General features: G+C 36.0%; 5 protein-coding genes across 7 annotated transcripts; 2 read left to right on the top strand and 3 right to left on the bottom strand.

The window, feature by feature from the left end:
• LOC116175740 lies at positions 1–642 on the top strand. The gene is made up of 3 exons (XM_031494015.1): positions 1–248; positions 307–435; positions 484–642. The coding sequence occupies exons 1-3, from the start codon at positions 108–110 to the stop codon at positions 568–570; spliced, it is 357 nt and encodes a 118-aa protein (XP_031349875.1). The 5' UTR covers positions 1–107; the 3' UTR covers positions 571–642.
• On the bottom strand, positions 570–7,403 carry LOC116175726 (exocyst complex component 5). The gene is made up of 14 exons (XM_031493990.1): positions 7,253–7,403; positions 6,964–7,206; positions 6,720–6,914; positions 6,608–6,672; positions 6,341–6,524; positions 6,073–6,290; positions 5,914–6,024; positions 5,775–5,870; positions 5,570–5,729; positions 4,208–4,443; positions 3,964–4,156; positions 1,014–1,170; positions 804–961; positions 570–752 (listed from the first exon to the last, which is right to left on the bottom strand). Exons 1-14 carry the CDS (start codon positions 7,283–7,285, stop codon positions 666–668), a joined length of 2,136 nt encoding a protein of 711 aa, XP_031349850.1. The 5' UTR covers positions 7,286–7,403; the 3' UTR covers positions 570–665.
• An 871-nt stretch (positions 7,404–8,274) lies between these two features.
• Positions 8,275–20,023, bottom strand: LOC116171968 (chromosome-associated kinesin KIF4A-like). Of its 3 annotated transcripts, none has more exons than XM_031489039.1 (12): positions 19,871–20,023; positions 19,150–19,826; positions 18,890–19,101; positions 18,589–18,798; positions 17,830–18,539; positions 15,346–15,937; positions 9,479–9,772; positions 9,239–9,426; positions 9,023–9,194; positions 8,813–8,976; positions 8,719–8,765; positions 8,275–8,436 (listed from the first exon to the last, which is right to left on the bottom strand). In XM_031489039.1, exons 2-12 carry the CDS (start codon positions 19,824–19,826, stop codon positions 8,331–8,333), a joined length of 3,372 nt encoding a protein of 1,123 aa, XP_031344899.1. In that variant the 5' UTR covers positions 19,871–20,023; the 3' UTR covers positions 8,275–8,330. The 3 variants fall into 3 exon arrangements, with proteins under 3 accessions (XP_031344899.1, XP_031344916.1, XP_031344909.1); XM_031489056.1 differs by lacking the exon at positions 8,275–8,436 and adding an exon at positions 8,474–8,534; XM_031489049.1 differs by lacking the exon at positions 8,275–8,436 and adding an exon at positions 8,513–8,589.
• LOC116172004 lies at positions 11,614–12,799 on the bottom strand. Its single transcript, XM_031489090.1, has 4 exons — positions 12,770–12,799; positions 11,964–12,116; positions 11,756–11,913; positions 11,614–11,705 (listed from the first exon to the last, which is right to left on the bottom strand). Exons 1-4 carry the CDS (start codon positions 12,782–12,784, stop codon positions 11,657–11,659), a joined length of 375 nt encoding a protein of 124 aa, XP_031344950.1. The 5' UTR covers positions 12,785–12,799; the 3' UTR covers positions 11,614–11,656.
• A 249-nt stretch (positions 20,024–20,272) lies between the features above and the next one.
• Positions 20,273–22,207, top strand: LOC116171985 (integrator complex subunit 11-like). Its single transcript, XM_031489068.1, has one exon. The coding sequence runs from the start codon at positions 20,364–20,366 to the stop codon at positions 22,149–22,151; it is 1,788 nt and encodes a 595-aa protein (XP_031344928.1). The 5' UTR covers positions 20,273–20,363; the 3' UTR covers positions 22,152–22,207.
• Positions 22,208–24,450: the final 2,243 nt, after the last annotated feature.

Genomic DNA, 24,450 nt, shown 5'->3' with positions numbered 1-24,450 from the left:
GAATGCAAGTGACATTAAATTAATCATGGTGGTTCTCTAAAAATTTTCTCAACACATTCTTTCAAAAAATCCGAAAAACTAGAAATAATTGTAATTGTAATTCAAAAATGGGTAGCTACGCCAAAGCCACCATGACTGGCTTCATCTGCAGACTTTGTTCGGAATACAAAAAGAGTGTTATACATTTTTACAGTGCGAAAGCTCAAGAACTAGAACTCCTTAAGAAACTCACCCTGTTACCAATTACGGTAATTCCTTTTGTGCTCAATATAAACATTTTACCTCACTAAAGTTTGCGCATTGTAGATAGATAAATACGATAACTTGCCTAAAACAATTTGTCAAGATTGCATAGAAAAGTTAAACCTACAGTACAGATTAGTCGATAGAATACGTAAAAGTTTTGAAATACAGCAAAGGCATCGACTATTTCATGTAAGTCACTTGAACTGAACGATTAAGTAAATAACGATAAAACTGCAGAGTAATGGAAGATGTCCACTCGAATGCCCACTTTATGGTACTAACAGTTTCGACACATCGGATACTCCTTTACAACAACCGGAATGAAAGTTTATGTTAATTTTTAATTTTAAATAGTGCATTTGTAATAAGTATACACAATATACATTAAAAAACCTTTTTATATATATAAATGTTTACAACTAAACTTTTAAAATATTCTGCTTCTGGCTCTTAAAGTCACTACGTAACTGAATGAAATTATTTAAGACCGATTTATCAAGATCCACCTATAAAATAAAGTTGTTACGAAACTATCTACTTTGCGTAAATCAATTTACCAGTGAATCCTCCGAGCAGACTTGTTGCAGATTCTCGGGCTTTACCAATAGTAAATTACACAAAGCGTTCAAGGTATCGAACAGCCTCATTACTAAAGGACCAAGAACCTTTGTTATCGAACGGTATTCGTTTAAATCGCATATTGCCACCATTGCTCCTACAACGCAAGCCATTACTAAGGTCTTTCTCTACAAACGAGGAAAGGTTACCTGCTGTGTTGTATTGAAACTGTAGCATGTGGTCGTAAATTACACGATGTAACTTGAGGCCAAAATCTTGTAATAATGCTGAAACATTATTACCGTCGATATTTGATTGGATTTGGTTTATAATTGATCTTATGTACTGTCCCACTGTCTTACATGCCTAAAGGTAGAATTATTCGAGACATTTCGCTTTTGGATTTATATCCCCCTCAATTACTCAAAATTACGAGATATTTAGCAGGCTTTGATCATCACAAGCACAACATTTTAAAGAGGGTTTACGTATCAATTTAGGAATTTCCAAGGATTGAATTGCAATTTTTTGGACCCCACTCCAGAAATGTGAACTTCAACAAATTCTACATTTTGTGTAAAAAGTAACTCAAATATAAGGTGGCCAATATTCAATGGTTCCAAACTGGGACAGAAGTCCTCCTTTAAATGTAAAGGCATCCAAAAAGTCAGTGGGATTTGGAGGTATTATAGGGATGCAATGAAAATTTAATAGATTATAACTCGACGAAAGAAATCCGCCACAAGAGCATTCACTAGCATGAAATTATGGTAGTAAATTTAAAACACCTTCCCTCGTATATGCTCCATAAAAATGTACTTTGGCGTATCGATAGAGGGAATTAAAAAAAAAATTTGCTGTGGCTAGTACCACCCGCACACCTGCGCATGTTTATGAATATGTGTACCAAATTTGGTTTCAATTGGTGCAGCCGTTTAGCCGGAAAGTACCCATATATAGCAGCGTTATATACATTCACACACAAAATATTTTGTTGATTAAATTTACTTGAAGACGACACTGATTTATCAAATAAATTTCTTGTAACTGTATTGATTCATTAGTGACCCACTGTATTAAAACTAAAAAATAGTCATTTGCATTGTTTTTTAGGCCATCATATACCTAATTTAGTTCCAAAGTTGCAATGAAAGAAAAATATATGTAGTGTGATTTGGCGGATGGCGGATGAGTCAGCTGTCTATACAGGGTCATTCTTGACGAGCGTCAGTTAACAAGATATGGAAAACCTTTGAAAATGAAGATAAACTGATAAGTTCTTTAATGGTTTTGGCACATGATGAATTGAACTAAAATATTTTCAAGATGGCGCCACTTCCGGAAATACCGGAAGTAGCCATCAACTTTGTTATTTTAAATAGGGGCTCCCTATTTTTTCTACATTTTCAGTTTCTACATCGCATTTGGAGTACAACGATACCCCATAGTTGACCCTTTAGTCCAAGGGCTTCGCCGATATTCAAGTGTTTATGTCAAAAATTGAATATGCAGGGGTAATATTAAAAATTTATTATTCGAAAACGGTGAGAGATATTGCAACACAGTTTTCACTGATTTATTAAAGAAAGATCGAATTTTCTTATGGTATGCGTAACAGTCTAAAAAAGTGAGACTACGTCACTTTTTCAAAGCTCTCAACTTTTAAACTTTTAAATATCCGTAACTCCATTTTTTTAAATGGCACCCCCCATTTTGTTCTTCACCGTTGTTTTCCTTTTTCCCAGACCTTTAATTTGATACAAAATGTCAAAAGCTGCTTCAAACGGTTTCCGAGATATTCCATGTTTTAGTTACTTCTTGTGGCAAATTGATAAAAAAATTAAGTCGCTTGATGTTATTCTTTTGTCTTTTTTCCGAAAGATACCCTCACAAGGCGCAACCCACAGAGGCTACAATTCGCAAATTACTACAAAATTTCAGGAATAACGGTATCTTTCAAACAAAAATACAAAAAAGGAAGCCTGTGGTAGACTTTGAAGAACAAGAAATAACTGTACTGGCGTATTTTGCTGCAAATCCAACTGCATCGCTTAATGATGAACCATGAACCAAAGAGAAATTAAAATATCAGACACGGGTGCATTAAATTCAAAAAATCTTCATTAGTGTAACCCAAACGAGCCATTATTGACGAGAAGTATAAGTTCAAGCAGCGTTTAACCAATAAACAATATCATAATAAAAACAAAAGAATAACATCAATTTCCCACAATAAATATCTAAAACATGGAATATCTCGGAAACCGTTTAAAGCAGCTTTTGGCATTTTGTATTAAATTAAAGGTCTGGGAAAAAGGAAAACAACGGTGAAGAACAAAATGGGGGGTGCCATTTGAAAAAATGGAGTTACGGATATTTAAAAGTTGAGAGCTTTGAAAAAGTGTTGTAGTCTCACTTTTTTAGACTGTTACGCATACCATAAGAAAATTCGATCTTTCTTTAATAAAGCATTGAAAACTGTGTTGCAATATCTCTCACCGTTTTCGAATAATAAATTTTTAAAATTACCGTCGCAAATTCAATTTTTGACATAAAAACTTGAATATCGGCGAAGCCCTTGGAGTAAAGGGTCAACTATGGGGTATCGTTGTACTCCAAATGCGACGTAGAAACTGAAAATGTAGAAAAAATAGGGGGTCCCTATTTAAAATAACAAAGTTGATGGCTACTTCCGGTATTTCCGAAAGTGGCGCCATCTTGAAAATATTTTAGTTCAATTCATCATGTGCCAAAACCCTTAAAGAACTTATCAGTTTACTTTAATTTTCAAAGATTTTCCATATCTTTCTAACTGACGCTCGTCAAGAATGACCCTGTATAGTACCTATAGTGCAAGGTAATAATTTAAATCATTCGCAAGTCACAGCCCATAACTAGCTTGTCATTTTATATCAAATGAGTAATGTTACAGAGAGGAAACCTACGTACCTGCCTCAACAATCAACATCTAATTGCCCTTTTAAAAGTGGATTGAAAAGCTATAGCTCTTAAATAATTCATGAATGAGGATTCTCAATCCAATTAAATTCCGCCGCTCCACCACACAGTTAACATTCCTACTTGACTTAAATGGGTGTTACCAAAAGCTCCTAAATAGCTCATAATTTCGGAGTTAAAGTTGATACATCCCCAATTTACCGAAGATGCAACTGTATCGAAGTCATCCGTTTCTGGTTTAAAATCGCTCTTCTTCTGTTCGGCTTGTAAATATAATTTGACCCAAGTCACGATTGCGGTTAATGACCGATCTAAACCGGTGTTGATTTTGCGTTCCACATCATCCAGCACAAATTTTTTCTTATGAAGACAGTCGTTATACTTTGACGTGTTGCTGTGATGCGATTATTAAAAAAATTCCAAAAAAATCAATTGTTAAACTTACATTACTAACGGCACAACCAAATCGGAAAACTGCTTTTCAAATAAATGAATAATAATATTGCTTTGGTGCACAATCGAAAAAAAATAAATTGTAGGCGGAGTCCGTGGCCCTTCTGCAACCGGAATTGCGTGTAAACCTATTTCTAGGGCATAATCCACATGCTCGGTAATGAGAGCCACTAGTAAGCAATCGAGAAGCTGTGTTGCATTCGAAGCTCGTTCGTCCGCCCTGGAGAGCTGAAATTAACATAGAGACCATGTTAAATGTTGTCATTTGAAACTGTTACAGAGAGACAATTCCCTATTCTGTAACAGCTTTACAGGAAACTAGTGTGTTCCCCTGTATCACAGTTTCTGGTTTCTCCAGAATGACCTCTTCACAAGGGAAACTTGCACAAAGAGCAGATCTGGCAACACAACAAGAGGTCGAGCGAATCTATTATAGAGAGACTATTTTATACAGTAGAGGCCGAAAGTTTATCACAATTTGATTTTTTCTTTGTAACACTAGCACTTACTACGGTTGGCAACAAAATATTAATTAATTAATGTTATTTAGAGTGCTATGAAAAACAATTGGAGTCAGTCGGCCACTATTTGTTGTAGGGATGTTTCATTTTTTTTTAAATTATTTGTTGACATCTGATAATTTTATGCTATAATACCATTGAAAAGTTATTGCTGACAAACTATATTGTGAGAAACTTTTGACCGCTACTGTAGTTTACATTATTAAGAACCAAATTAGGCGTACTTTTATTGTGCATCTCTGCCTGTTTAAATGTATTCACGTAAAACATCTGTTGTAAGAGATAAAAGGTAACGGAAGGAAAATCAACATTTATTACTTATTTCCATGCATTCCTTGCTACCTACCCTTAAAAATGCACACTTAAATTTTTAAGTGTTTTATAAATGCATAAATATTCAAAACAAAAAAAAATAAAAAAATATTCATTGTTTTTAACGTTTTTTTTTTGTCAAAAGAGAAAAATTGCTATTGGCTGCACGATGTCGTCCGTCCGTCACACATACTACTTCAACATGGGGCTCATTTGAAAGGACTTGGTGCAAGGATCCCGTGCGAAAATGTGCAATTCTTTCTTATTTATGAAGTTATTTAAATTAAATTTCATATGTAGGTTTTTACGCATGTGCAATGCCAAATTTTTTACATTTATATACACTTCACTATTAGGTATCTATTTATATCAATAAAGACTGGGAAGAATTTTTCAATAGAGTATCCCAATGAGTAAAGTATTGTAAAACTTATATTATACCTAGTAAACGTAGTAAAATAAATAGGAAATTTCTCTCTATAACAGATTACACCGACCCACTAAATAAACAAAGAAACTACCATCTGACATCGTTGAAATGCGTGCTTAGTATCCTGCAGGATTGTGATTGCCAACTCTTCCGATAGAAAGGTTTCACCTCCATAATTCTCAATCTGAGCTATGTTAATGTTTGCACGCGTTCCGATCACCGCTTGTAGATCACGTCGTAAGTCTTGAAAACTGTGTCTCTGTTATATCATAAAAACTATTTTTGTAAAATCTCACCCGCCCGACTGAATTTGTTTCTTCTGATGATTTTTCGATTCGTAATACTTTTGCAAATTTGCCGAACTTCGTTCACGTAGGCACTTTAACTCTAAACTATAAATGATTATAGCTTGATATGTACAACTTACATACAAACCTTAAATAGTTATCCATGTACTTTTGAAAGATTTTATTAGTTAGCTTATTTAAATAATTTTTATCGCTTCCCATATTAAAATTTGCTAGATCATTTGAAAGCTGATTTGTTCTACAAGTAACAAAGTACAATATTTGAACAACAAAAGCCACCACCTACTTTGAGTATAGATCATAAAGTCGACGTAAATATGTGTATGTATCCAAATTTTGAGATAGCTGCTCCGAAATATGTTCTTGCAGTTTTAAATGATAGATATTAAGTACAAACTTCGCCATCACCTGCTCAGTGTTGTTAAATACGAGCTTGATAATCTCATAATTCTCCTTACAAAGTGGAAGAAGGTACACAAACATATCCTTGTTAGCTAAGCAACCCTATAATCTACCTTGCAGACAATGTTTAAAACAAGTGAAGTAATTCTTACAGCTTGACTTTGCTCAATAAATGCATCAACGCATTGTGAGAAACCTTTGAACTGCGACAACACATTCGAAATCTCCTTCATACGTTTAAAATCATGATTTTTATGCGCTGTACAGAAGTCTTCAATCAACACTCTTTCCGTTTCATCATATTTACGTTCAATTTTCTTTTTTGCGTCTTCAAATCTACCAGAACAAATGAATAATGAATTGATACAGTAGACTCTTAATACAGTAGAACAAGTTGCCAAAAATAAAATTGTACTTACTTCGGGGTAGGTAAATCTTGGGCGATTAAGTGTAATTTCTGTATAACATCAGCACTCTCATCTATCTAAAAATAAACTTTCAAATTGAGAGATGTCTCTAGCAAGAACCTACTTTAAAAGGATCGTTAAATATTGATGTGGCCGGTTCTGTGGCTATAAAATCGTTTAAATGCGACATAAGTCGTTGGGCTTCTACGACTCGAGACCGTGGTCCATTGACACTATCCAACTGGTCACCTAAATGCAGAACCTTGGTGGCGACGTTATTTATTTTTCCGTCCAACTCTTGAAACGTATGCACAGCACCCTAATTCGATCAATGTAAAACGCCACCTCACTGTCTAAACAGCGTTTACCTTATTTTTTTCCTGCAATGCCTGGATTTCTTGAAAAAAGACAAGTTCGTCTTGTCGCACGACGGCCTCCAATCTTTCACACTTTTTCTGCTGTCGTTCTTGTAATAGGGTCAAATCTTTAATGGCTTGTACAAAGGAGTCGTGCAGTAGGGTCGGATTGAAGTGCTCTTCGCCTTCTTTTTTAGTTTCGGCTATGGTTCTCCAGGCTAAACGTTCAACAAACTCTTCGGCATCGAACGGTTCCTAGAGACAAACATGTACACTAAATTAACACGCAGTAATTCAAAACCTGTTCAAGTTCTTTGATGTATTGTTGCATCATTTTGAATAGAAATTGTGAATTACAAAAACTAAAAAAGTATACATACAGTTGTAGGTTATGTGATTCAACAAATCACACGAACTTAGCTACAAAACGTTGACAACCGAACATTGTTAAGGTGGCTAACTTTAGAGTGTATTGTAACGAAAAAAAAAGGTATACAGGGTGAACTAGCGTAATGTGGATCTTCTAAAACTAAATAGAAGCGAAATTAGGACAATCATCGGTGTCCTTTTTTACGGGACAGTGGATGGTCAACTATCACCTGCACATCATTTGGGCTTGTAGGAAAGCCCATGTGCAGGTCAGTGGTCTATCACTGTGATGCCTTTATCAGAGACAGACCTCAGGCGACAGTTATGTGGAACCCAAGAGGGTAAAGCAACTTAGGCTAAACAGAGTCCTATCCTTTATTGGAGGTACGGGCTCTGAACCTAGTTGAGAAAGGGCGCAGGCACAATAGACCTTTGGTGTGCCTAAGTTCTGCCTGGTCGAACACCCCTGTGAATTAGATAAAGGTTTTCCCGCGCATTTTCCTAAACAGGGGCAATCATCTTGGTTAATCAGTAACAGAACTTTTGACTCCTCCAAACGATAGTCGACTTGAAACGATTACTGCGCCTGCAACAAATTAGGCGCAATGTGCGCAACGTTTTCACGGCTGCACAAACTACTAGAGTAGTCTCAAAATGAGAAGTACATCGTGACGTCATCACTTTCTGCGCGTATTGTTGCCACCAGTGGCGTATCATAAGGTATTTTAATTGAGGTTTGAAAGTACATTTGCTGTGTGAGGCAATGCACAAATGTCAACGCGCGCGCTCCCCTTAGGAGCTATCATGGACTCTCCCGGACACATTTTCATGCTTTGCGCAAATGACGTCACGATGTACTTCTCATTTTGAGATTACTTCTAGTACTACTTACCTATTCAGAAGATAAACAAACCTTTAAGCAAAAAGTTACCCCTTGATGAGCCATCACATTACTAAAGTTGAAATCGACTTTACTATATAAAAATAATTTACATAAAATATATTTACAATTAATCACGTACTAAACTAGGAAATACTTTTTTTGTTCTTCGTGGACGAAAATTTATTCGACTCTCATCATTCACAGCACTATCGGTCGTACTGTCATTAATGGATCTGTAACATCAACGATTACTGTTATATCTACTCTCTCCAATCGGCGTAAGTATCATTGGGGAGAAAGGAATCGAACCTTATGTTCCAAGACTTGATAGCTAAAAATCATCTATCCAAATATCGCTTCTATACACACTAAGAGGCACTGAATTGCTATTAAAAATACTTGTTATAACATGTGATTGTGATCGCCAAAATTCAAGTTAATTATGATAAAGGGACTGAATTGAGGGGCTTGCGTATTGGCGATCACTATATTTGGGTAAAAATTTAAGATCTCACCTTGGCCTTTTAAAATTGTCTCCGAAAGTATCTTCTACCGACTGCTCCTGAAAATAGCAAAACGTAACAATGCAAGATTAAACAAAAAACTCACATTTTCACTGGTGCCTTGATTCACACAGTCTGTCGAACATTTGCACTGAGAGGAGCAAGTGACACTTGCCCGCTTACAGCCACAATTTCTTTTGCTGCAAGTTCCTTTGCAATTACATCCTCCTTCGTAGTTTCTTTTTTCTGTCAATCTTGGCGCTTGTAGAACTGAAACACGTACTCAAAAACGATACTTTAATATGCAGTTATTCACCTGCCATAGATAAATTGCGTATGCTTTGAACACGTTTTCCCAATGGCGTTTTTCTCCAGTCAGGGTCGTTCTCTATGTCATCCTCAACCGTGATGTTTAGTGTATCTTTACCACCGTTACTTCTTTTTTGCTTTTCTTCTGCGGTATTTTCAAACACAGTCTCAGCATGTTCCTAAACGAATAAATAAACTCTTTGCGGGCTCACAAATAACTTACCTTAATTTCATCTAAACGATAGCGCATCTCGTCATTGTCTTTTACTTGTTGTAGTAATAGTTCTTCAGAGTGCTTGCGTTCGGCTTCGGATTGCTCTAGCATTTGTTTTAATTTCTCAATTTCCTCTTCATGTTTTTCTAATTCTAATTGCTGAATATTATAACGTTCCTTATATTCTTCATTAATGTCTGTAGTAACAAAACAATTAATTAGCGTTGGAAATTTAGATTAGCTACATACCCTGCAGAGGCATTCGCCTTAATTGTCTTAGCAATACAGACACTTTCTCCTCGTATTCTTTAGCCAATTGCGCCAAGTCGTGACGATGCTCCAATTCCCAATGTTTTTTTTCCTCTTCCAAAGATGCACATTTTTCTTGTATGTCCTGCAAATTCCGTTCCAAGTCCTTATATTTGTTTACGGAGCCTAACTCTTGCTGTCCTTTATTCGCAACCATGTCGAATAATACCTTGAGAGCAGATTTTGCGTCGCCCATCGTTTGTACGTTTTCCCAACGCGTACGAGACTTATTTTCTAGAGATGCAACAAAATGGTTAATGAAATGTAGTAGGTAGTAAAAAGTTTGACATCATAAACCAGGAGAAGCAAATATTTGTATTTGAAATAAGACCTATTCCTAACATACCTATATTGTAAAATATAAATACTGAGCACTTTAAAATAAATCCAGAAAAATGCACGTGAGCTATAAACTGAAAGCATATTTTGGGAACCATAAATGAATATTATGTCCAAACCTTCAGCTGTATGTAAGTCAATAAAAAAAGAAAGCAACCAAGATTGCTTAATGAAGCAGCTCAGGTTGAAGTTCTTGGCCAATTTGCCATAAATCCCTCAATATCAACATTTAGTTTTTTTGTTAAATTGACTTAATGAATGAATATTGACTTTATTGGTACCTACCACTGGAAAGCATTTTTCAGTAGCTTTCCAATGATGTGTCACAAGGTATGGGGTTGCCATTTAGGATTTTTGAAGAGGGGGGGAGGTTAAGGAAGGGTGGGGGTTGTCACTCATAACGTCACTCTGGTTCCCCCTCGATACCCCCGAAACGGTTTTGCGCAATTTTCAATATCTTCTTTAGTTTGGAAATTTTGTCTTGAACACTGATTAGTGATTATATATTCAAATCTACAATTTCTGCAAGTTCTTTTATGGTACCTATCTACAAAATTATAAAAAGTTGACTATATTCTAATTTGTGATCAGTGGCGTACCTTTGCATGGTCAAGGGGCCAGGCTCAAGAGGGTATATTTTTGGTAATTAATTGCGCCATTTTATTCCGAATTTAACCCATTTAAGATTTGCGTACCTATCTGTCACGGTTTTTGACATACGTCAATTTTTCTCTTAAAGATTTAGAGATGCAAGGGTCCATTTCAAAATGCATATCTCTTAAACCGTTCGAGATACGTGAGTGCTCTTTTATATAATCGCAAAAAAATTGGTTTAATTTTGGGCTTATTTATGAGTCCAATCGGTAGCTAAGTGAACGGACCGTTTCGATCTTCCTGCACAAACATATTTAAGGTTCTCTAAAAAAGTGTAGTATACAGGCTGATTCAAATTTGAGATCCACCATGGGTCTCTCGAGAACTGTAAGAGATAGGTGGGTAGTTTAAATTGGGAAAAGTTGCGTATTTTGATGCTTAACAAAATGCAGTTTTGAAACTGAAAAAATTCCGACTAATTTCGAAGATATCCGAAAAAAACGAATTTTTGCAAAATCGTTTTTATTTTTTACATTCTGAAATAAATGACACATTAGTATGGCCCCTTTTTTTTCGTCTACAAGATGCTACTTTTAAATTTTAAGTTTGACGTTTGGTCTCCAATCAACCATCATCAACTTTGTTTTCACCATAAAAAACCAAAAATACAGGGTGTCCATTTTTCGAGTGCCACTATGGGGATCTCGCTTATCTTAAGAGATAGACATTTGGTTAAATGAGGGCAAAGTTGCGAATTTTCGTGTTGAATAATAATCTGAAAAGAAATTTAAAATATCTTCAATAGTTTTGAAAATATGACAAAAAAAAGAAAATTTCTGATTTTTGTTTTTAATTTTTTCATAGTAAACTAATCGTTCTAGACATTTCTAATTAACACAATGGCCCATATGAATAAAAGTAAGTAAATGCTTATACTTGGAAAATTCAAAGTAAATACTCGTAACTGCCCCTTCATACTGGTCTGTTTAGCATGGTTTAGCAGCGCTGCACTGCGTCCTGTCCTTCTGCTTAGAAGCGCTGCTAAGTCGCCCAGTGCGAAGGAGCACTTACGAGTATTTATTTTGAATTTTGCAAGTATAAGCATTTGCTTACTTTTATTCATACGGGCCATTAGGGCGCACCTTCTGCATTAGTTTTTTTGAAGGACGAGGAGGACGACTGATGTCAACGCTTTTGATTGTAGCAGTTCCTTTGACGAGGTGATTGGTATCTTCTGCGAAAAAAAAAAAATGCAAACAGGTCGCAAACTTTTTTTATACTTACGGTCCTACACGCACAAATGCTACTCCCCTTCCTGAGGGTTCTGAATTCGTAAAAACCCATATATAGTAATCTCCAAAAAAGGGGTCTATAAATAGTAGAATGTCGCGCCTCTCATCATAAACCAGATTATGTGCACACGGGTACATGATCGTGTACCCCTAAAAACTAATAATTGCAAACCATTTAAAAAAATTATTAAAACACTTACGTTTGGCACATACTCTCGAATTTCGTTTAACAACCACTCACACTTTGAAATATTGGTCCTCGTCGGCGTCGATGTCATTTTGCTGCTCGTACACACATTGAGAACAAATGATGCGATAAAGTGGTATTTATAATGCGGAACCCTTTTTGCGTCCTTAACGATAAACAGATAATTCTTATAAATAGTCGAACTTCGATAACTCAAATCATGACTTGACAGAAAAAAAATTCGGGTTATCAAAACTTTGACTTATTGAATAAAACACATAGTATGCATATACCGTGTATTATTTACGTAATAGTTATTTACATATGAGTATGGTAAATCAAGGTTTACGTTAACGAGTGAGATGTTTACTGCCGAAGCGTAGCTGAGGCAGGAATTTCGAAACGAGTAACGTTAACTGATTTAACATACAAATAAAGTAAAACATTTTATTTCATACTGCTCTTTTTCTTTTAAAAGGCCATACAATTTTTGATTAGAATGTTGTACGCATTCAAATAAAAGCAAAAGTCGATCACTTGATTTGTTTGATCTGACTGTAGTTTGACACATTAATATACAGGTTTATATGGACGTCAGTTGATGTTGCTAGGCAACATTTCCAGTCTGGTAAAAATGTTCAGTCTGGTAAAATACGATTTACCAGACTCAAATGGGTCTGGGAAAGCGGCGATTACTAGATAGTATGAAATAAACATATTTATTATGAAAGGAAATGCATTACAAAGTTCAATAGTGGACATACTGCAATCTATGTATGATAATTGTTTGTTTATTTTTTATAATGGTGGATACTGTACTTGCCGGAACACCATATTTCACAGCCATATATTTTTTCCTTGCCCCACCTTCCACTTCTTTTAAAAGTTATATTTATCGTCAATAGATAAAGTTTTTAAAGTGCGTTTTAATGACATCGTCAACAAGAAAATCAAATTAACGAATATTCGCGTTGAAACAACTAATAAAACACGCACACCTGTATAGAAATTCCGCGCAACAACCAACGAACTTTGACGAGTAATGCTGAAAACGCACTGTCTTCAAGGTTAAGCTATAAAACGAACGGTTACAGTTAAGGGACTTCACAGAATTCGACTTATCAAAGTCGTGCGCACTTAATTTGTTCGAGTTATCAAGAAATTCGAGTAATAGGAGTTCGAGTTATCAAGGAAAAAATTGAACATACGCCTTACTGTTGCAGCTATTGCCAACCAAGTTGATTCGAGTTATCAAAAATTCGAGTTATGGAAGTTCGACTTATTGAAGTTCGACTGTACCTATTATTCAAACGGATGGAACGATGATTTTATAAAATAATCAAGCGGATGGATAGTTCACATGTTTGCTATCTAAATGTACATTATAAACGGCCGACTTTATTCGTAAATTTCTAACGCAAGCAGTCATTGAAGAGAAACCCGCGCTACCCCCCAAATGAAGACATCGATTCACGTCCGCTTGCTCATTGTGCATTATAAATATACCCAATAAAACGAATATGTCTCCGTAGCTCAGAGATGTATTTATTTTAACGCCATATGCCGCCCAATTTGAAAATTACAGTTTCCTATACGTTAGATGCGTATCATTTTGACGTCACCAAATAGCCCCTAGCCCCTATCGGCGACGCACCCTCGCGTTATACCCTTCTACAACTCGCCCCCGCCATTCTAACAATACTTGAACTGCTAAACGTTCATGGGGCCGATTCTAACTGATTTTGACGGTTGAAATTTCAGTAGTTGCGTCGAAATTGCGATCGTAACCATCTATCGGTATTATCATGAACTACTAATATACGTCATTGAAACGTCATAACTTTTCTACCGTTGAAAATAAATTCAACTAGACTAGAGTGGTTGAAATTACGATTTCAACGTCGAAATAGAAGGGATAGCGACAGTGCGCGCTTTGTTATTCGGAAAGTCGCACGTGGTTTTAACCTCAATTTTGTGTTTTGGTACACTTTACATTTTTTATCAGTTGCTTTGTTTAGCTTTACTTTTACCTACGTATCTTACAATGGCGGAGACTAAAATCACATCCCAACAAAAAACCATTTTAATTTCCTTCATGGAGAAATAATAATAGGTACGATTGTAGCTACTGTAGGGTTAGGGTCGAAGATAAGGTTTTGTTTATAAAGTTTAAAATAGTTCAAAATCAGACAGCCAACTTAGCAAAATATAAGAGCAAACTTAAAGAAACATAAACTTCCTATTACACCCTAAGAGTAGAAGTTTGGTGTCATGGCGCCGTCGAAATTCTATTTCGACCGTTGAAATCAGTTAGAATCGGCCCCCATATCTCAAAGCCTCGCCTAACTTAGATGGTTAAGGCGGGAGATTCGTAATTTGCGTATCGACGGTTCAAATCCTCGACGCAGCCTTTTTTTCAGACAAATATTTCACAAACTATGACGCGTTTCCTGTTTCAGAAAATGCATGCTCTTATCAGCCTTTTCGTGACGAAACAAAATGGCCGACTCAAGCGATCCCATTCGTCAAACACCTACCACGTGACCAAAATACAGAGCTCTCATTGGCGTGACGTCACTTCCTGTTTCAGAACATACATTGCTTATCTACTCACTTTTTAATGGAGATTTCGAATATGGCATCCCGTTTTCAATAGCTTTTAAGATGACGGAGAAACACGTGGCAACTTTAATTTTTCTTATGGGCGCCGTTTTGGATTTTGACATTTTGAGATTACGTCTTTTTTTCTCTTTACAACAATATATCACACATGGTGGTTCAGTAACACATTTTTCCTAAAATTACAATTTTCGTTTTCTGCGAAGAGTGCTTTGGAAAAACAAAACGTTCTTTTGTTGTGAACAAAAGGTTGACTTATTTCCAGTAGTGTAATTTACGTTTGTGCTAGATTTATTGCGAAAATATTATTTATCCTTAAGTATTTTGTTCTAATTTGAATTATAATTTTCTTGCAAAACGAAGGTTCAATTCTATTCAGATGAAAATCTCTAGTTCCCTGCCAACACTCCGACCAGACATATGGATCAAACTGTCAAGCTTTTGTTCACGATAAAAGAACGTTTTGTTTTTCCAAAGCACTCTTCCCGAAAAATTAAAAGTGTCTGAATAATGTTTTTTTGCGATATTTTCAAAACTACTAAAGATATTTTTAATTTCTTTTCAGATAGCACGAAAATTCGCAACTTTGCTCCCATTTAACCCACTCTCTATCTCTTCAGGTAAGCGAGATCCCCATAGTGGCACTCGAAAAATGGACACCGTGTATAGATACTACGCATGTAAGGATTTTATGATCTTAAAAGCCCACTTTGTTATTTAGTAACAGTAACAAACCTATGACTTTTTGTGTAAAGCTACTCTCTTGGAACACATACCTTGATCTGAATCCAATACTTTCTGTTGAAGATCCTGAATCTGTGTACAGCGAAAATCAATGTCGTCTTGCAGTTGCCGAATTTCATCACTATCTCCCATAGAGCACAATTCTTTCAAACTGTCCAACTGCTTTTGTAACGTCGCACGATCTTCCAACAAATGCGTCAGCGTCTCTTCGGCAAAAGCGGTATTGACGACGACATCCAATTCTTGCTGCAGCCACAACTCGATCTTTTCAATTTTGCCCGAACTCTTCTGATCCTGTACATTCTTCCGCAACGCCAGGGCGTCCTTCAAACGTTTGTTAATGGCGGCCGCTTCTTCGACCTTTCTTTTTAACACGTTCTGCTGTCTACTGTGAATGGTTTCCATTTTGACAATTTGATTTAAGCGTTTACGATCTTGCTCTTTCAGTTTGAGCAGTTCGCGCTCGCGTTCCACTTTCCACGACCTAAATTTCTCAGATTCTTGTTTCATATTTTTGATTAGCTTTACCTTATTCGATTTCATTTGCTGTATTTCGTTGTTTAATACAATTATCTTCTGTTCGTCTTTTTGCTTCAGCTTTATTAATCGTGCTTGTTCGGTGATCTGGAAAAGGAATGGGAATTACCTACTGTTGGCTAATAAAACAGTAACTCCGCCGATGACAGCTTTAGCACTATGGCCCATGCAAAAGAATAGGGAATAACTGTATGCAAGATGAAACTTAAATGAAAACAAGTTAAAAGTCCATATGCAAACATAAATGACGAAGACGTATTTTCCTCCTAATTGTTAATGCTGTCCCATTCTCTTCATGAAACGCTTATAAATGCTTTCGTAAATAATAAAGTTGCCATTGCGCATGTGCAAAACCAAATTTTAAGACCGATGTTAAATTTCATTTAAATACTTCAGTAAATAAGGAAGTTGGCATTGCGCATGCGCAAAGATTTGTCTTTATGCCAAATGCCTATGTATAAAGTTTCATTTAAATGCCTTCATAAATAAGAAAGTTGGCATTGCACATGAGCAAAAACATTTTGAAAATGTCGTTAATTTTACTTATATTCGTAGTGTTTACATACACGGTGTCCATCTTTCGAGTGCCACTATGGGAATCTCACTTATCTTAAAAGATAGAAAGTTGGTTAAATGGGGGCAAAGTTGCCAATTTTCGTGCTGAATAAGAATCTGAAAAGAAATTTGAAATATCTTCAATAGTTTTGAAGATATCGCAAAAAACGACAATTTCTGATTTTCGTTTTTAATTTTTTTATGATAAACTAATCGTAGTAGACATTTCTAATTAACACATTAGGACACTTTTTAATTGAGATTTCAAATATGGCATCCTATTTTTAATAACTTTCAATATAACGGAGAAACACGTGGCAACGTTAGTTTTTATTATGGGCGCCATTTTGAATTTTCACATTTGGAGATTACGTCTTTTTTTCTCTTTACAACGATATATCACACACATGGTGGTTCAGTATCATATTTTTCCTAAAAATACAATTTTTAATTTTTTGAGAAGAATGCTAATTCTCTTACAATACTCCAACCAGACAGATGGATCAAACTGTCAAACTTTTGTTTACAACAAAAGAACGTTTTGTTTTTCCAAAGCACTCTTCTCAAAAAATTAAAAATTGTATTTTTAGAAAAAATGTGATACTGAACCACCATGTGTGAGATATCGTTGTAAAGAGAAAAAAAGACGTAATCCCAAAATGTCAAAATTCAATATGGCGTCCAGAAGAAAAACTAAAGTTGCCACGTGTTTCTCCGTCATCTTGAAAGTAATTAAAAACAAGACGCCATATTTGAAATCTCCATTACAGTGTCCGAATAATGTGTCAATTAGAAATGTCTACAACGATTAGTTTATCAAAAAAAAATTAAAATCAGACATTTTCATTTTTTTGCGATATCTTTTAAACTATTGAAGATATTTCAAATTTCTTTTCAGATTTTTATTCAGCACGGAAATTTGTAACTTTGCCCCAATTTAACCAACTTTCTATCTCTTAAGATAAGGGAGATCCCCATAGTGGCACTCGAAAAATGGACACCGTGTATAAAGTTTCATTTAAATATCTTCATAAATAAAAAGATTAGCATCGCACATGCGTCAAACCAAATTTTTGACACTGCGCATGCGCAAAAAATATGGGTATGCAAGGAATCCTTGGACCAAGCCCTTTCAAATGAGTCCTATATCGCCAAAATCTGTTCAGTGGTTTAGAAGGAGTATGTGTGACGGACACACGGATGGACGGACATCAAAAAACACGAACCAGAAGGATGCGTTCAGAGAGGATATAAAGGAGAATGACGAAATGATACATTGCTGGAGTAGTGTAAACAAAGAAGGAAGAGCTGGAGTAGCAGTCAATGGAAAAGATCGATGAGTGTACTATTTAAAAGGATACATAAGGAAATTTGTGTACATATTCTCTTAAAAATATCCCTCTGTATTAAACCAGTATAATTACCTTTTTGTGCAGATCTTGAATCTCTCTTTCAAGTTCTTGAACACGCTTTCTTCTAAGTTCTGCGATCTTCTTGCCCCCCTCGTTCGCTTGAACATTTTTCAGTTGTTGTAACAGGTCATCTCGTTCTTTTTGTAGTGCTGCAACTTTATTCTCATTTTCGGTAACCGCGTCATAATCAATAATGTGGTTGTTATTGATCAACATTTGCTCAGCCAAATATTCCTTCATGGCCAACTCTTTTGTGAGTTGTTGGAGTTCAACATTCAAGGCCAACTGTTGTTTTGTGTGGCTCTCTTGTCTCTTGCAAAATTCACTTTCGGAGACAACCAAGTTCGCTTGCTCAGAACTCGCGTTGGTGAAGCAACGCTCGTGCTTGCGAATTTCTTCGTCACTTTTTTGAGTTTCCGAGTACAACTCCGAAAATAAGTTTTGAATCGAGTGCAACTTTGTCACTTGTTCTTTAAGAACTTCGGAGCTTATGTCATCCACGCAGAGATTGTTAATAGTGGTGTTATATTCGTCCTGCAATTGGCGCAATTTTTGGGTTATTCTTTCATTTGCCGCCTGTAATAGCATCACTCTTTCGAAGAGAGTCGTCTTATCACCCAGAATTGTTGATAATTGCTCAGTTAAAGCCCTTATCTTAGTTTTATAGAGCTCGTTATCTTTTTTCAGTTGTTCAAGCTCTGCCTGACAAATGATGGGACCACCTGTAGAGTACAACTGTCTTAGCCACAGTATGCTCAAAATTATGCCTACCTTGACCAATTAATTCCAATCTCAGCTGCGCAACCAGTTTATTAAGTCGATTGATCTCGGCCGCTTTTGGATCTTCATTCACTACTGGTTTGTTCTTTATTTGTCTCGCTCGATCTGCATAACGCAAGGTTGAAATAGTCTCATCCAAATTGTAATCCGCCGGACTCACACAGGCAATCATTAGTGTAATACTGTTACCACCCAAGGAATCTACAGATGAGATTGATACGGTTAGATGGAATCGACAACAAATTCATCTGGTTCTCCTAACGATATTCAATATAGGAAGGACAAAAGGTACCTTTTAGAAGCCTAGTTAGGTTACTGTCCCGAAAGCTAACATAGGATTGTTGTTTATCACCTCCCAACACGGAAATGACATTGCCTAATGCCAGCAATCCTTTATTAATATTGACGCCCTCTCGAAACGCCACACCTGTTGCGCCAGTCTTTTTCGATCGCTCGGACCCAGCGAGATCGACCAAATAAAATTTGGCAGTCTTATTCATATTACTAAAAAAAAATAAGTGCTCGCCTATTCAATTTTAAACCTAATCTTACCTATCACTTTTTTGCTGCATCAAGATATTTATGGTGAAAATGGCGTGGCTGCGAGAGCTTTGTGTGTTCATGTTTGTCGAACCCGTTACCCTACCCTTTGAACCTTTTAGTAGCAAGTCCAAAGCCTGAGAAGCTGACTTAACAGGTTCGGCCGTGAGACCAGGAATAATTATGGCTCCTTTTGGGTCTTCCCTAATTTCCACAACAGATTGCTCTCTTGATTTCGCAGTGAGCAAATCGTATAAAACTTCTTGATATAATTCCATAAAGGAAACCGTAATATGAAAGTCGTATGCGAAGTTGTCATTAGCATAGTTAAAAATGTCATTGACAGCGCGAGGAATTATTCCGCCGTCTGTATCGCCATCATACGCTGTTCCCATTGAGTAAGTTTTCCCAGATCCCGTCTGTCCATATGCTAAGATGGTCACATTGTATCCTTTAAACAAGTTATCAATTAAAGGCTTGACACACATGCCATAGAATAACATCTGGGAAGTCATACTGTCACAAACATGATTAAATGTAAATGCACGGTCAGAATCTTTAATCCTTATTTGATGTATTGCGGGAAATACTTCTAAAATGTCTCTACATCCCCGACCAATTTCGCTATCGATTAAGGGACGGATTCGAACTGCTACTTGAACAGAATCGTTATCTTTTTCTGTTGGCATCTACAAGAAAATGTTAGAAGCATAAAAAACTGTGGTACCAATACCGTCAAATAATAAAAACACACACAAACACTTAAGTTAAAAAGGCAAAATTTCAAAAGAGACAATCCACAACAACTTCACAGGCTACCGGTAACGAAAGTGTAACGGCTTTTACGAATTTAAAAAAATTTGATTGTACAACATACAAATAAAATATTCCCCTGTTACCAGAACAATTGGCAATGTTCATTAACAATAATTAGGTTGCAATCGCAACTTTACCTCAGTGGAAATGCCACAATATGAATTTACAAGAGGCTAAACATTACACCATTATATGACGACGTCATTCCCATAACCCAAGTCTTGTATTTATTAAAAATTTTCAAGCCCCAGTTAAAAAACGAGTGGTCTGGAACACCATGTATATACAAAAAATTTTAATTGCAACTGGCAACAACGTAAGAAGCTGTAGTTGACGGCAAGGTTGTACTTTTGTAAACATAACCTGCAAAACAGTATTATTTTTGTGTTGTAAAATTTCAACTAAACTTCATGCCAGAAATAAAAATAACACCTTTGGGTGCAGGACAAGATGTGGGTCGTAGTTGTATACTGTTATCCATGGGCGGTAAAAATATAATGTTAGACTGCGGCATGCACATGGGTTATAATGATGAAAGGCGATTCCCGGACTTCTCCTTCATAAGCAGCGAAGGCCCCATTACATCTTATATCGATTGCGTCATAATTTCTCACTTTCACCTCGATCACTGCGGTGCGTTACCGTACATGTCTGAAATGGTCGGCTACACAGGACCGATTTATATGACCCACCCTACCAAAGCGATAGCACCGATACTGTTGGAAGACATGCGAAAAGTGTCTGTAGAGAAAAAGGGTGACAGCAATTTTTTTACGTCTCAAATGATAAAAGATTGCATGAAAAAAGTTGTGGCAGTTACATTACATCAGTCTGTAATGGTTGATAATGAGTTAGAGATAAAAGCGTATTACGCCGGTCACGTTTTGGGAGCAGCAATGTTTTGGATTCGTGTTGGTTCTCAATCCGTGGTCTACACGGGCGATTACAATATGACACCAGATCGTCACTTGGGAGCTGCTTGGATTGATAAGTGTAGGCCCGATTTACTGATAACCGAATCAACATATGCAACTACAATTCGGGATTCTAAAAGGTGTCGCGAACGGGACTTTTTAAAAAAAGTGCACGAGTGCATTGATCGTGGCGGTAAAGTTCTAATACCGGTCTTTGCTTTAGGCCGAGCACAAGAGTTGTGCATATTATTAGAGACTTATTGGGAAAGGATGAACTTAAGAGTACCCGTGTACTTTGCGTTAGGTTTGACTGAGAAGGCTAATAATTACTACAAAATGTTCATTACATGGACAAACCAAAAAATACGAAAAACATTCGTGCAGCGCAACATGTTTGATTTCAAACACATAAAGCCTTTTGACCGTCAGTACATCGACAACCCTGGTCCCATGGTGGTATTTGCCACTCCTGGTATGTTGCATGCCGGTCTGAGTTTAACCATTTTTAAAAAATGGGCACCTAACGAAAATAACATGGCAATTATGCCTGGTTTTTGTGTGCAAGGTACTGTCGGTCATAAAATTTTAAACGGTGCTAAAAAGATCGAGTTTGAAAATAGGCAAGTAGTCGAAGTAAAAATGTCCGTAGAATACATGTCGTTTTCTGCACACGCCGATGCTAAAGGCATTATGCAATTAATACAATATTGTGAACCACAAAATGTGCTGCTTGTACACGGGGAAGCGGCAAAGATGGAGTTTCTGAAAAACAAAATAAAACAAGAGTTCAATATAGAATGTTACAATCCCGCTAATGGGGAAACGTGTGTCATAAATACCGCCGTTAAAATTCCAGTAGATGTCTCTCTGTCACTATTAAAAGCCGAGGCGAAAAAGTTTAACGCTTTACCCCCTGATCCGAAACGACGGCGAACACTGCATGGTGTTCTTGTAATGAAAGACAGTTCCGTATGTTTGATGGATGTGGATGAGGCTTGTAAAGAAGCAGGAATCAATCGACACGTCATTAGGTTTACCTCAACTGTTCACCTCCACGATCCAGGATCGTCATTATCAACTGCCCATAAGCTACATTCACTTATGATTGAAAAGCTCCCGGAGTGGTCATTCACGTTTACAGATGGCTCAATATCGGTTGAAACTGTACTTGTCAAAGTAGAAGGTGAAGACGATGATCAAAAAAGTGTATTTGTCTCTTGGACCAATCAAGATGAAGAGCTAGGAAGTTATATTTTAAATTTATTAAATTCTATGGGGCATTAATGCCACTCATTGTATTATTAAGTTAAATAGAGATAACAAATAAAACTTTGTATATATACTGTTTTAAATTATAGTAAGTAAATATCTTTTGTCAATTGGCCGAGATGGATCTAAGGTCCCCATTATGCTGGCTGTTTATGCCTTGTGATAAGTAAGGGCACCCAAGAGGTTTCAACAGCACAAAGCAATAGTAATTTTTTGCTTTGTATTTGTTCCACTATTTACAACAGTGTAGTTTCATCTCAAAATATAGAAGGAGAGCCCACAAAACATGTTCCAAAAAAAGTCTGAATTTACTAAGGCTAGTTTTTCTATAGTCCATTACAGTGATTGTTTACACAAACATACTGTGCTCAGCCAAATGGAACTGGGAACATGGGTCTCTAAGTATGTCATCGAAGCTGTCATACGTACTGAGGTAATGAATGAATTTACTAAGACTGAAAATTGTTATACAAATAGTAGGTATATTGTTTAATAAAAATGAAAGTTATGATAAAATGTGAGGACGGAGCTGGTCAGTCAGGCGCAATGTATGTACTAGGGCTGGGCGATTACGGGTTTGAATAATCGATTATGAAAAATAATCGATTACACTGATTAATCGATTAATCAAATAATCGTTTAATCAAATAATCGATTAATCAAATCATCGATTAATCACCTAATGGTTTAATCAAAAGTCGATTGTCACATACAAGGAGTGATAAATATCTGTTTGTATGCATACGTTAATGATTTAATAATAAAAATAAAAAATAATTCCATTACTCTTTTCATTAAATCGTTCATTACTAGGCAGATCGATTAATCAATAATCAACAAAGTGTCCCTGGTTCGCATCTGGGTTCGGGGCATGGATATTTGCAAATGCATAGCGGGTTGGTTGGTAGAACAGCCTTGGCTGAAACCCTGCCCATTTGAAAATTAAGGTCAAAAATAAAAATAAATAAATAAAAATAAATGATTAGGCAGCTTACTCTCCGATGAGGTGTGCTTTAGTTTTGATGATACAATCTTAATTCATTTTAGCTGCTTAAAGTGACGTTTTAACATCCGCTATAAAATAAAATAATACTTGTGAGCTGTGAGTGCTCCTTTTTGCGTAAACTGATGATCCAGCTAATAATAATCAATTAAAATTTACTTAATAATTGATTAATCAAACAATCGATTAATCAAATAACCGATTAATCAAATAATCGATTAATCAAACAATCGATTAATCAAATAACCGATTAATCAAACAATCGATTAATCAAATAACCGATTAATCAAATAATCGATTAATCAAATAATCGATTAATCGATTAATTTAATAGAATAATCAAACCCGATTATCGATTATCGTTTGATTATAATCGATTAATCGATTTTTTTGCCCAACGCTAGCTAAGTACAGTGTGCTCTACTTTGGTTGATATTGCAGCTGTTTTTAAAGATGGAGACTTGCGGTTTTCGCGACTCTGTGCCACTTTTTTGTGGAAGTTTTAATACCACAAACAGAATCAATCTAGCTACATTTGTTTCTGAGATACAGGGTGCAAACCAAAAATTTCACTTTTTGAGATGTCATGTACCCATGTAAGATAGAAAAAGGTAAAAACTGACTATTCTAGATATATTTAGTTACTTAGAATCCAGTGGCGTAATAAAAAAAATTTTGGACACTCGTTTCTGAGATTTGACCCAGTTGGTATTTTTTAAATGCAACACCTTGTATATTTTAACGTCAATTTTTTTGCATATTTTTTTAATATATTTTATTATATTTTTCAAAATGTTGAAATGTTATGTTTCTACCGTCAGCCATTTTTATTGATTGGTATCGGTTGCCTTAATTCCCATGATACAATAAACAAAACAATGAACAATGAATCTAAGGCCTACTGTTTACAAAAAAACTAAGGTTTTCATGGCTAAAATTTAAAAAAATATATAGAAGTTGTGACATATCAATGTAACCAGGAAACAGAATGAATAACAATTGACGGTAAGACATACAGTGTGTTGCATTTAAAAAATACCAACATTGCGTCAGATCTCAGAATCTGTGGCCCAACATTGATTAGGGGTCGCGACCGCAAGTCTCTATCTTTAAAAACAGCTGAGATACACTGTCTCAACCAAAATAGGGGCTAAATTAAGTAACCATAACACACTGCTGGTATTTTGGTCAAATGTCAACCTTGCTGAGGACACAACATCAAATTAGATGAGAACTTTTTGAATAAATGAAAGATGAAGAAGAAGATAATATGATAGATATTCCGAATATCGTATGATTAAAGCAAGCTCT

Source organism: Photinus pyralis, unplaced genomic scaffold (assembly GCF_008802855.1).
Source record: "Photinus pyralis isolate 1611_PpyrPB1 unplaced genomic scaffold, Ppyr1.3 Ppyr1.4_LG1, whole genome shotgun sequence".
Classification (NCBI taxonomy): Eukaryota; Metazoa; Arthropoda; class Insecta; order Coleoptera; family Lampyridae; genus Photinus; species Photinus pyralis.
The sequence above is the reverse complement of the archived record's forward strand: the minus strand, read 5'-3'. Positions and strand labels throughout refer to the sequence as shown.

Coding starts and splice junctions, on each gene's coding strand:
- LOC116175740 (XM_031494015.1), top strand. CDS start 108: ATGGGTAGCTACGCCAAAGCCACCATGACTGGCTTCATCTGCAGACTT. Junction 249..306: donor TCACCCTGTTACCAATTACG/GTAATTCCTTTT, acceptor TGCGCATTGTAG/ATAGATAAATACGATAACTT. Junction 436..483: donor AAAGGCATCGACTATTTCAT/GTAAGTCACTTG, acceptor ATAAAACTGCAG/AGTAATGGAAGATGTCCACT.
- LOC116175726 (XM_031493990.1), bottom strand. CDS start 7,285: ATGATGCAACAATACATCAAAGAACTTGAACAG. Junction 6,915..6,963: donor CATTGCAGGAAAAAAATAAG/GTAAACGCTGTT, acceptor TGATCGAATTAG/GGTGCTGTGCATACGTTTCA. Junction 4,444..5,569: donor CATTTCAACGATGTCAGATG/GTAGTTTCTTTG, acceptor TGTTAATTTCAG/CTCTCCAGGGCGGACGAACG.
- LOC116172004 (XM_031489090.1), bottom strand. Junction 11,914..11,963: donor TTCGAGAGTATGTGCCAAAC/GTAAGTGTTTTA, acceptor ATTAGTTTTTAG/GGGTACACGATCATGTACCC. Junction 11,706..11,755: donor GCATTTGTGCGTGTAGGACC/GTAAGTATAAAA, acceptor TTTTTTTCGCAG/AAGATACCAATCACCTCGTC.
- LOC116171968 (XM_031489039.1), bottom strand. CDS start 19,826: ATGCCAACAGAAAAAGATAACGATTCTGTTCAAGTAGCAGTTCGAATC. Junction 19,102..19,149: donor ATGCAGCAAAAAAGTGATAG/GTAAGATTAGGT, acceptor ATTTTTTTTTAG/TAATATGAATAAGACTGCCA. Junction 15,938..17,829: donor TTCAAGATCTGCACAAAAAG/GTAATTATACTG, acceptor TTCCTTTTCCAG/ATCACCGAACAAGCACGATT.
- LOC116171985 (XM_031489068.1), top strand. CDS start 20,364: ATGCCAGAAATAAAAATAACACCTTTGGGTGCAGGACAAGATGTGGGT.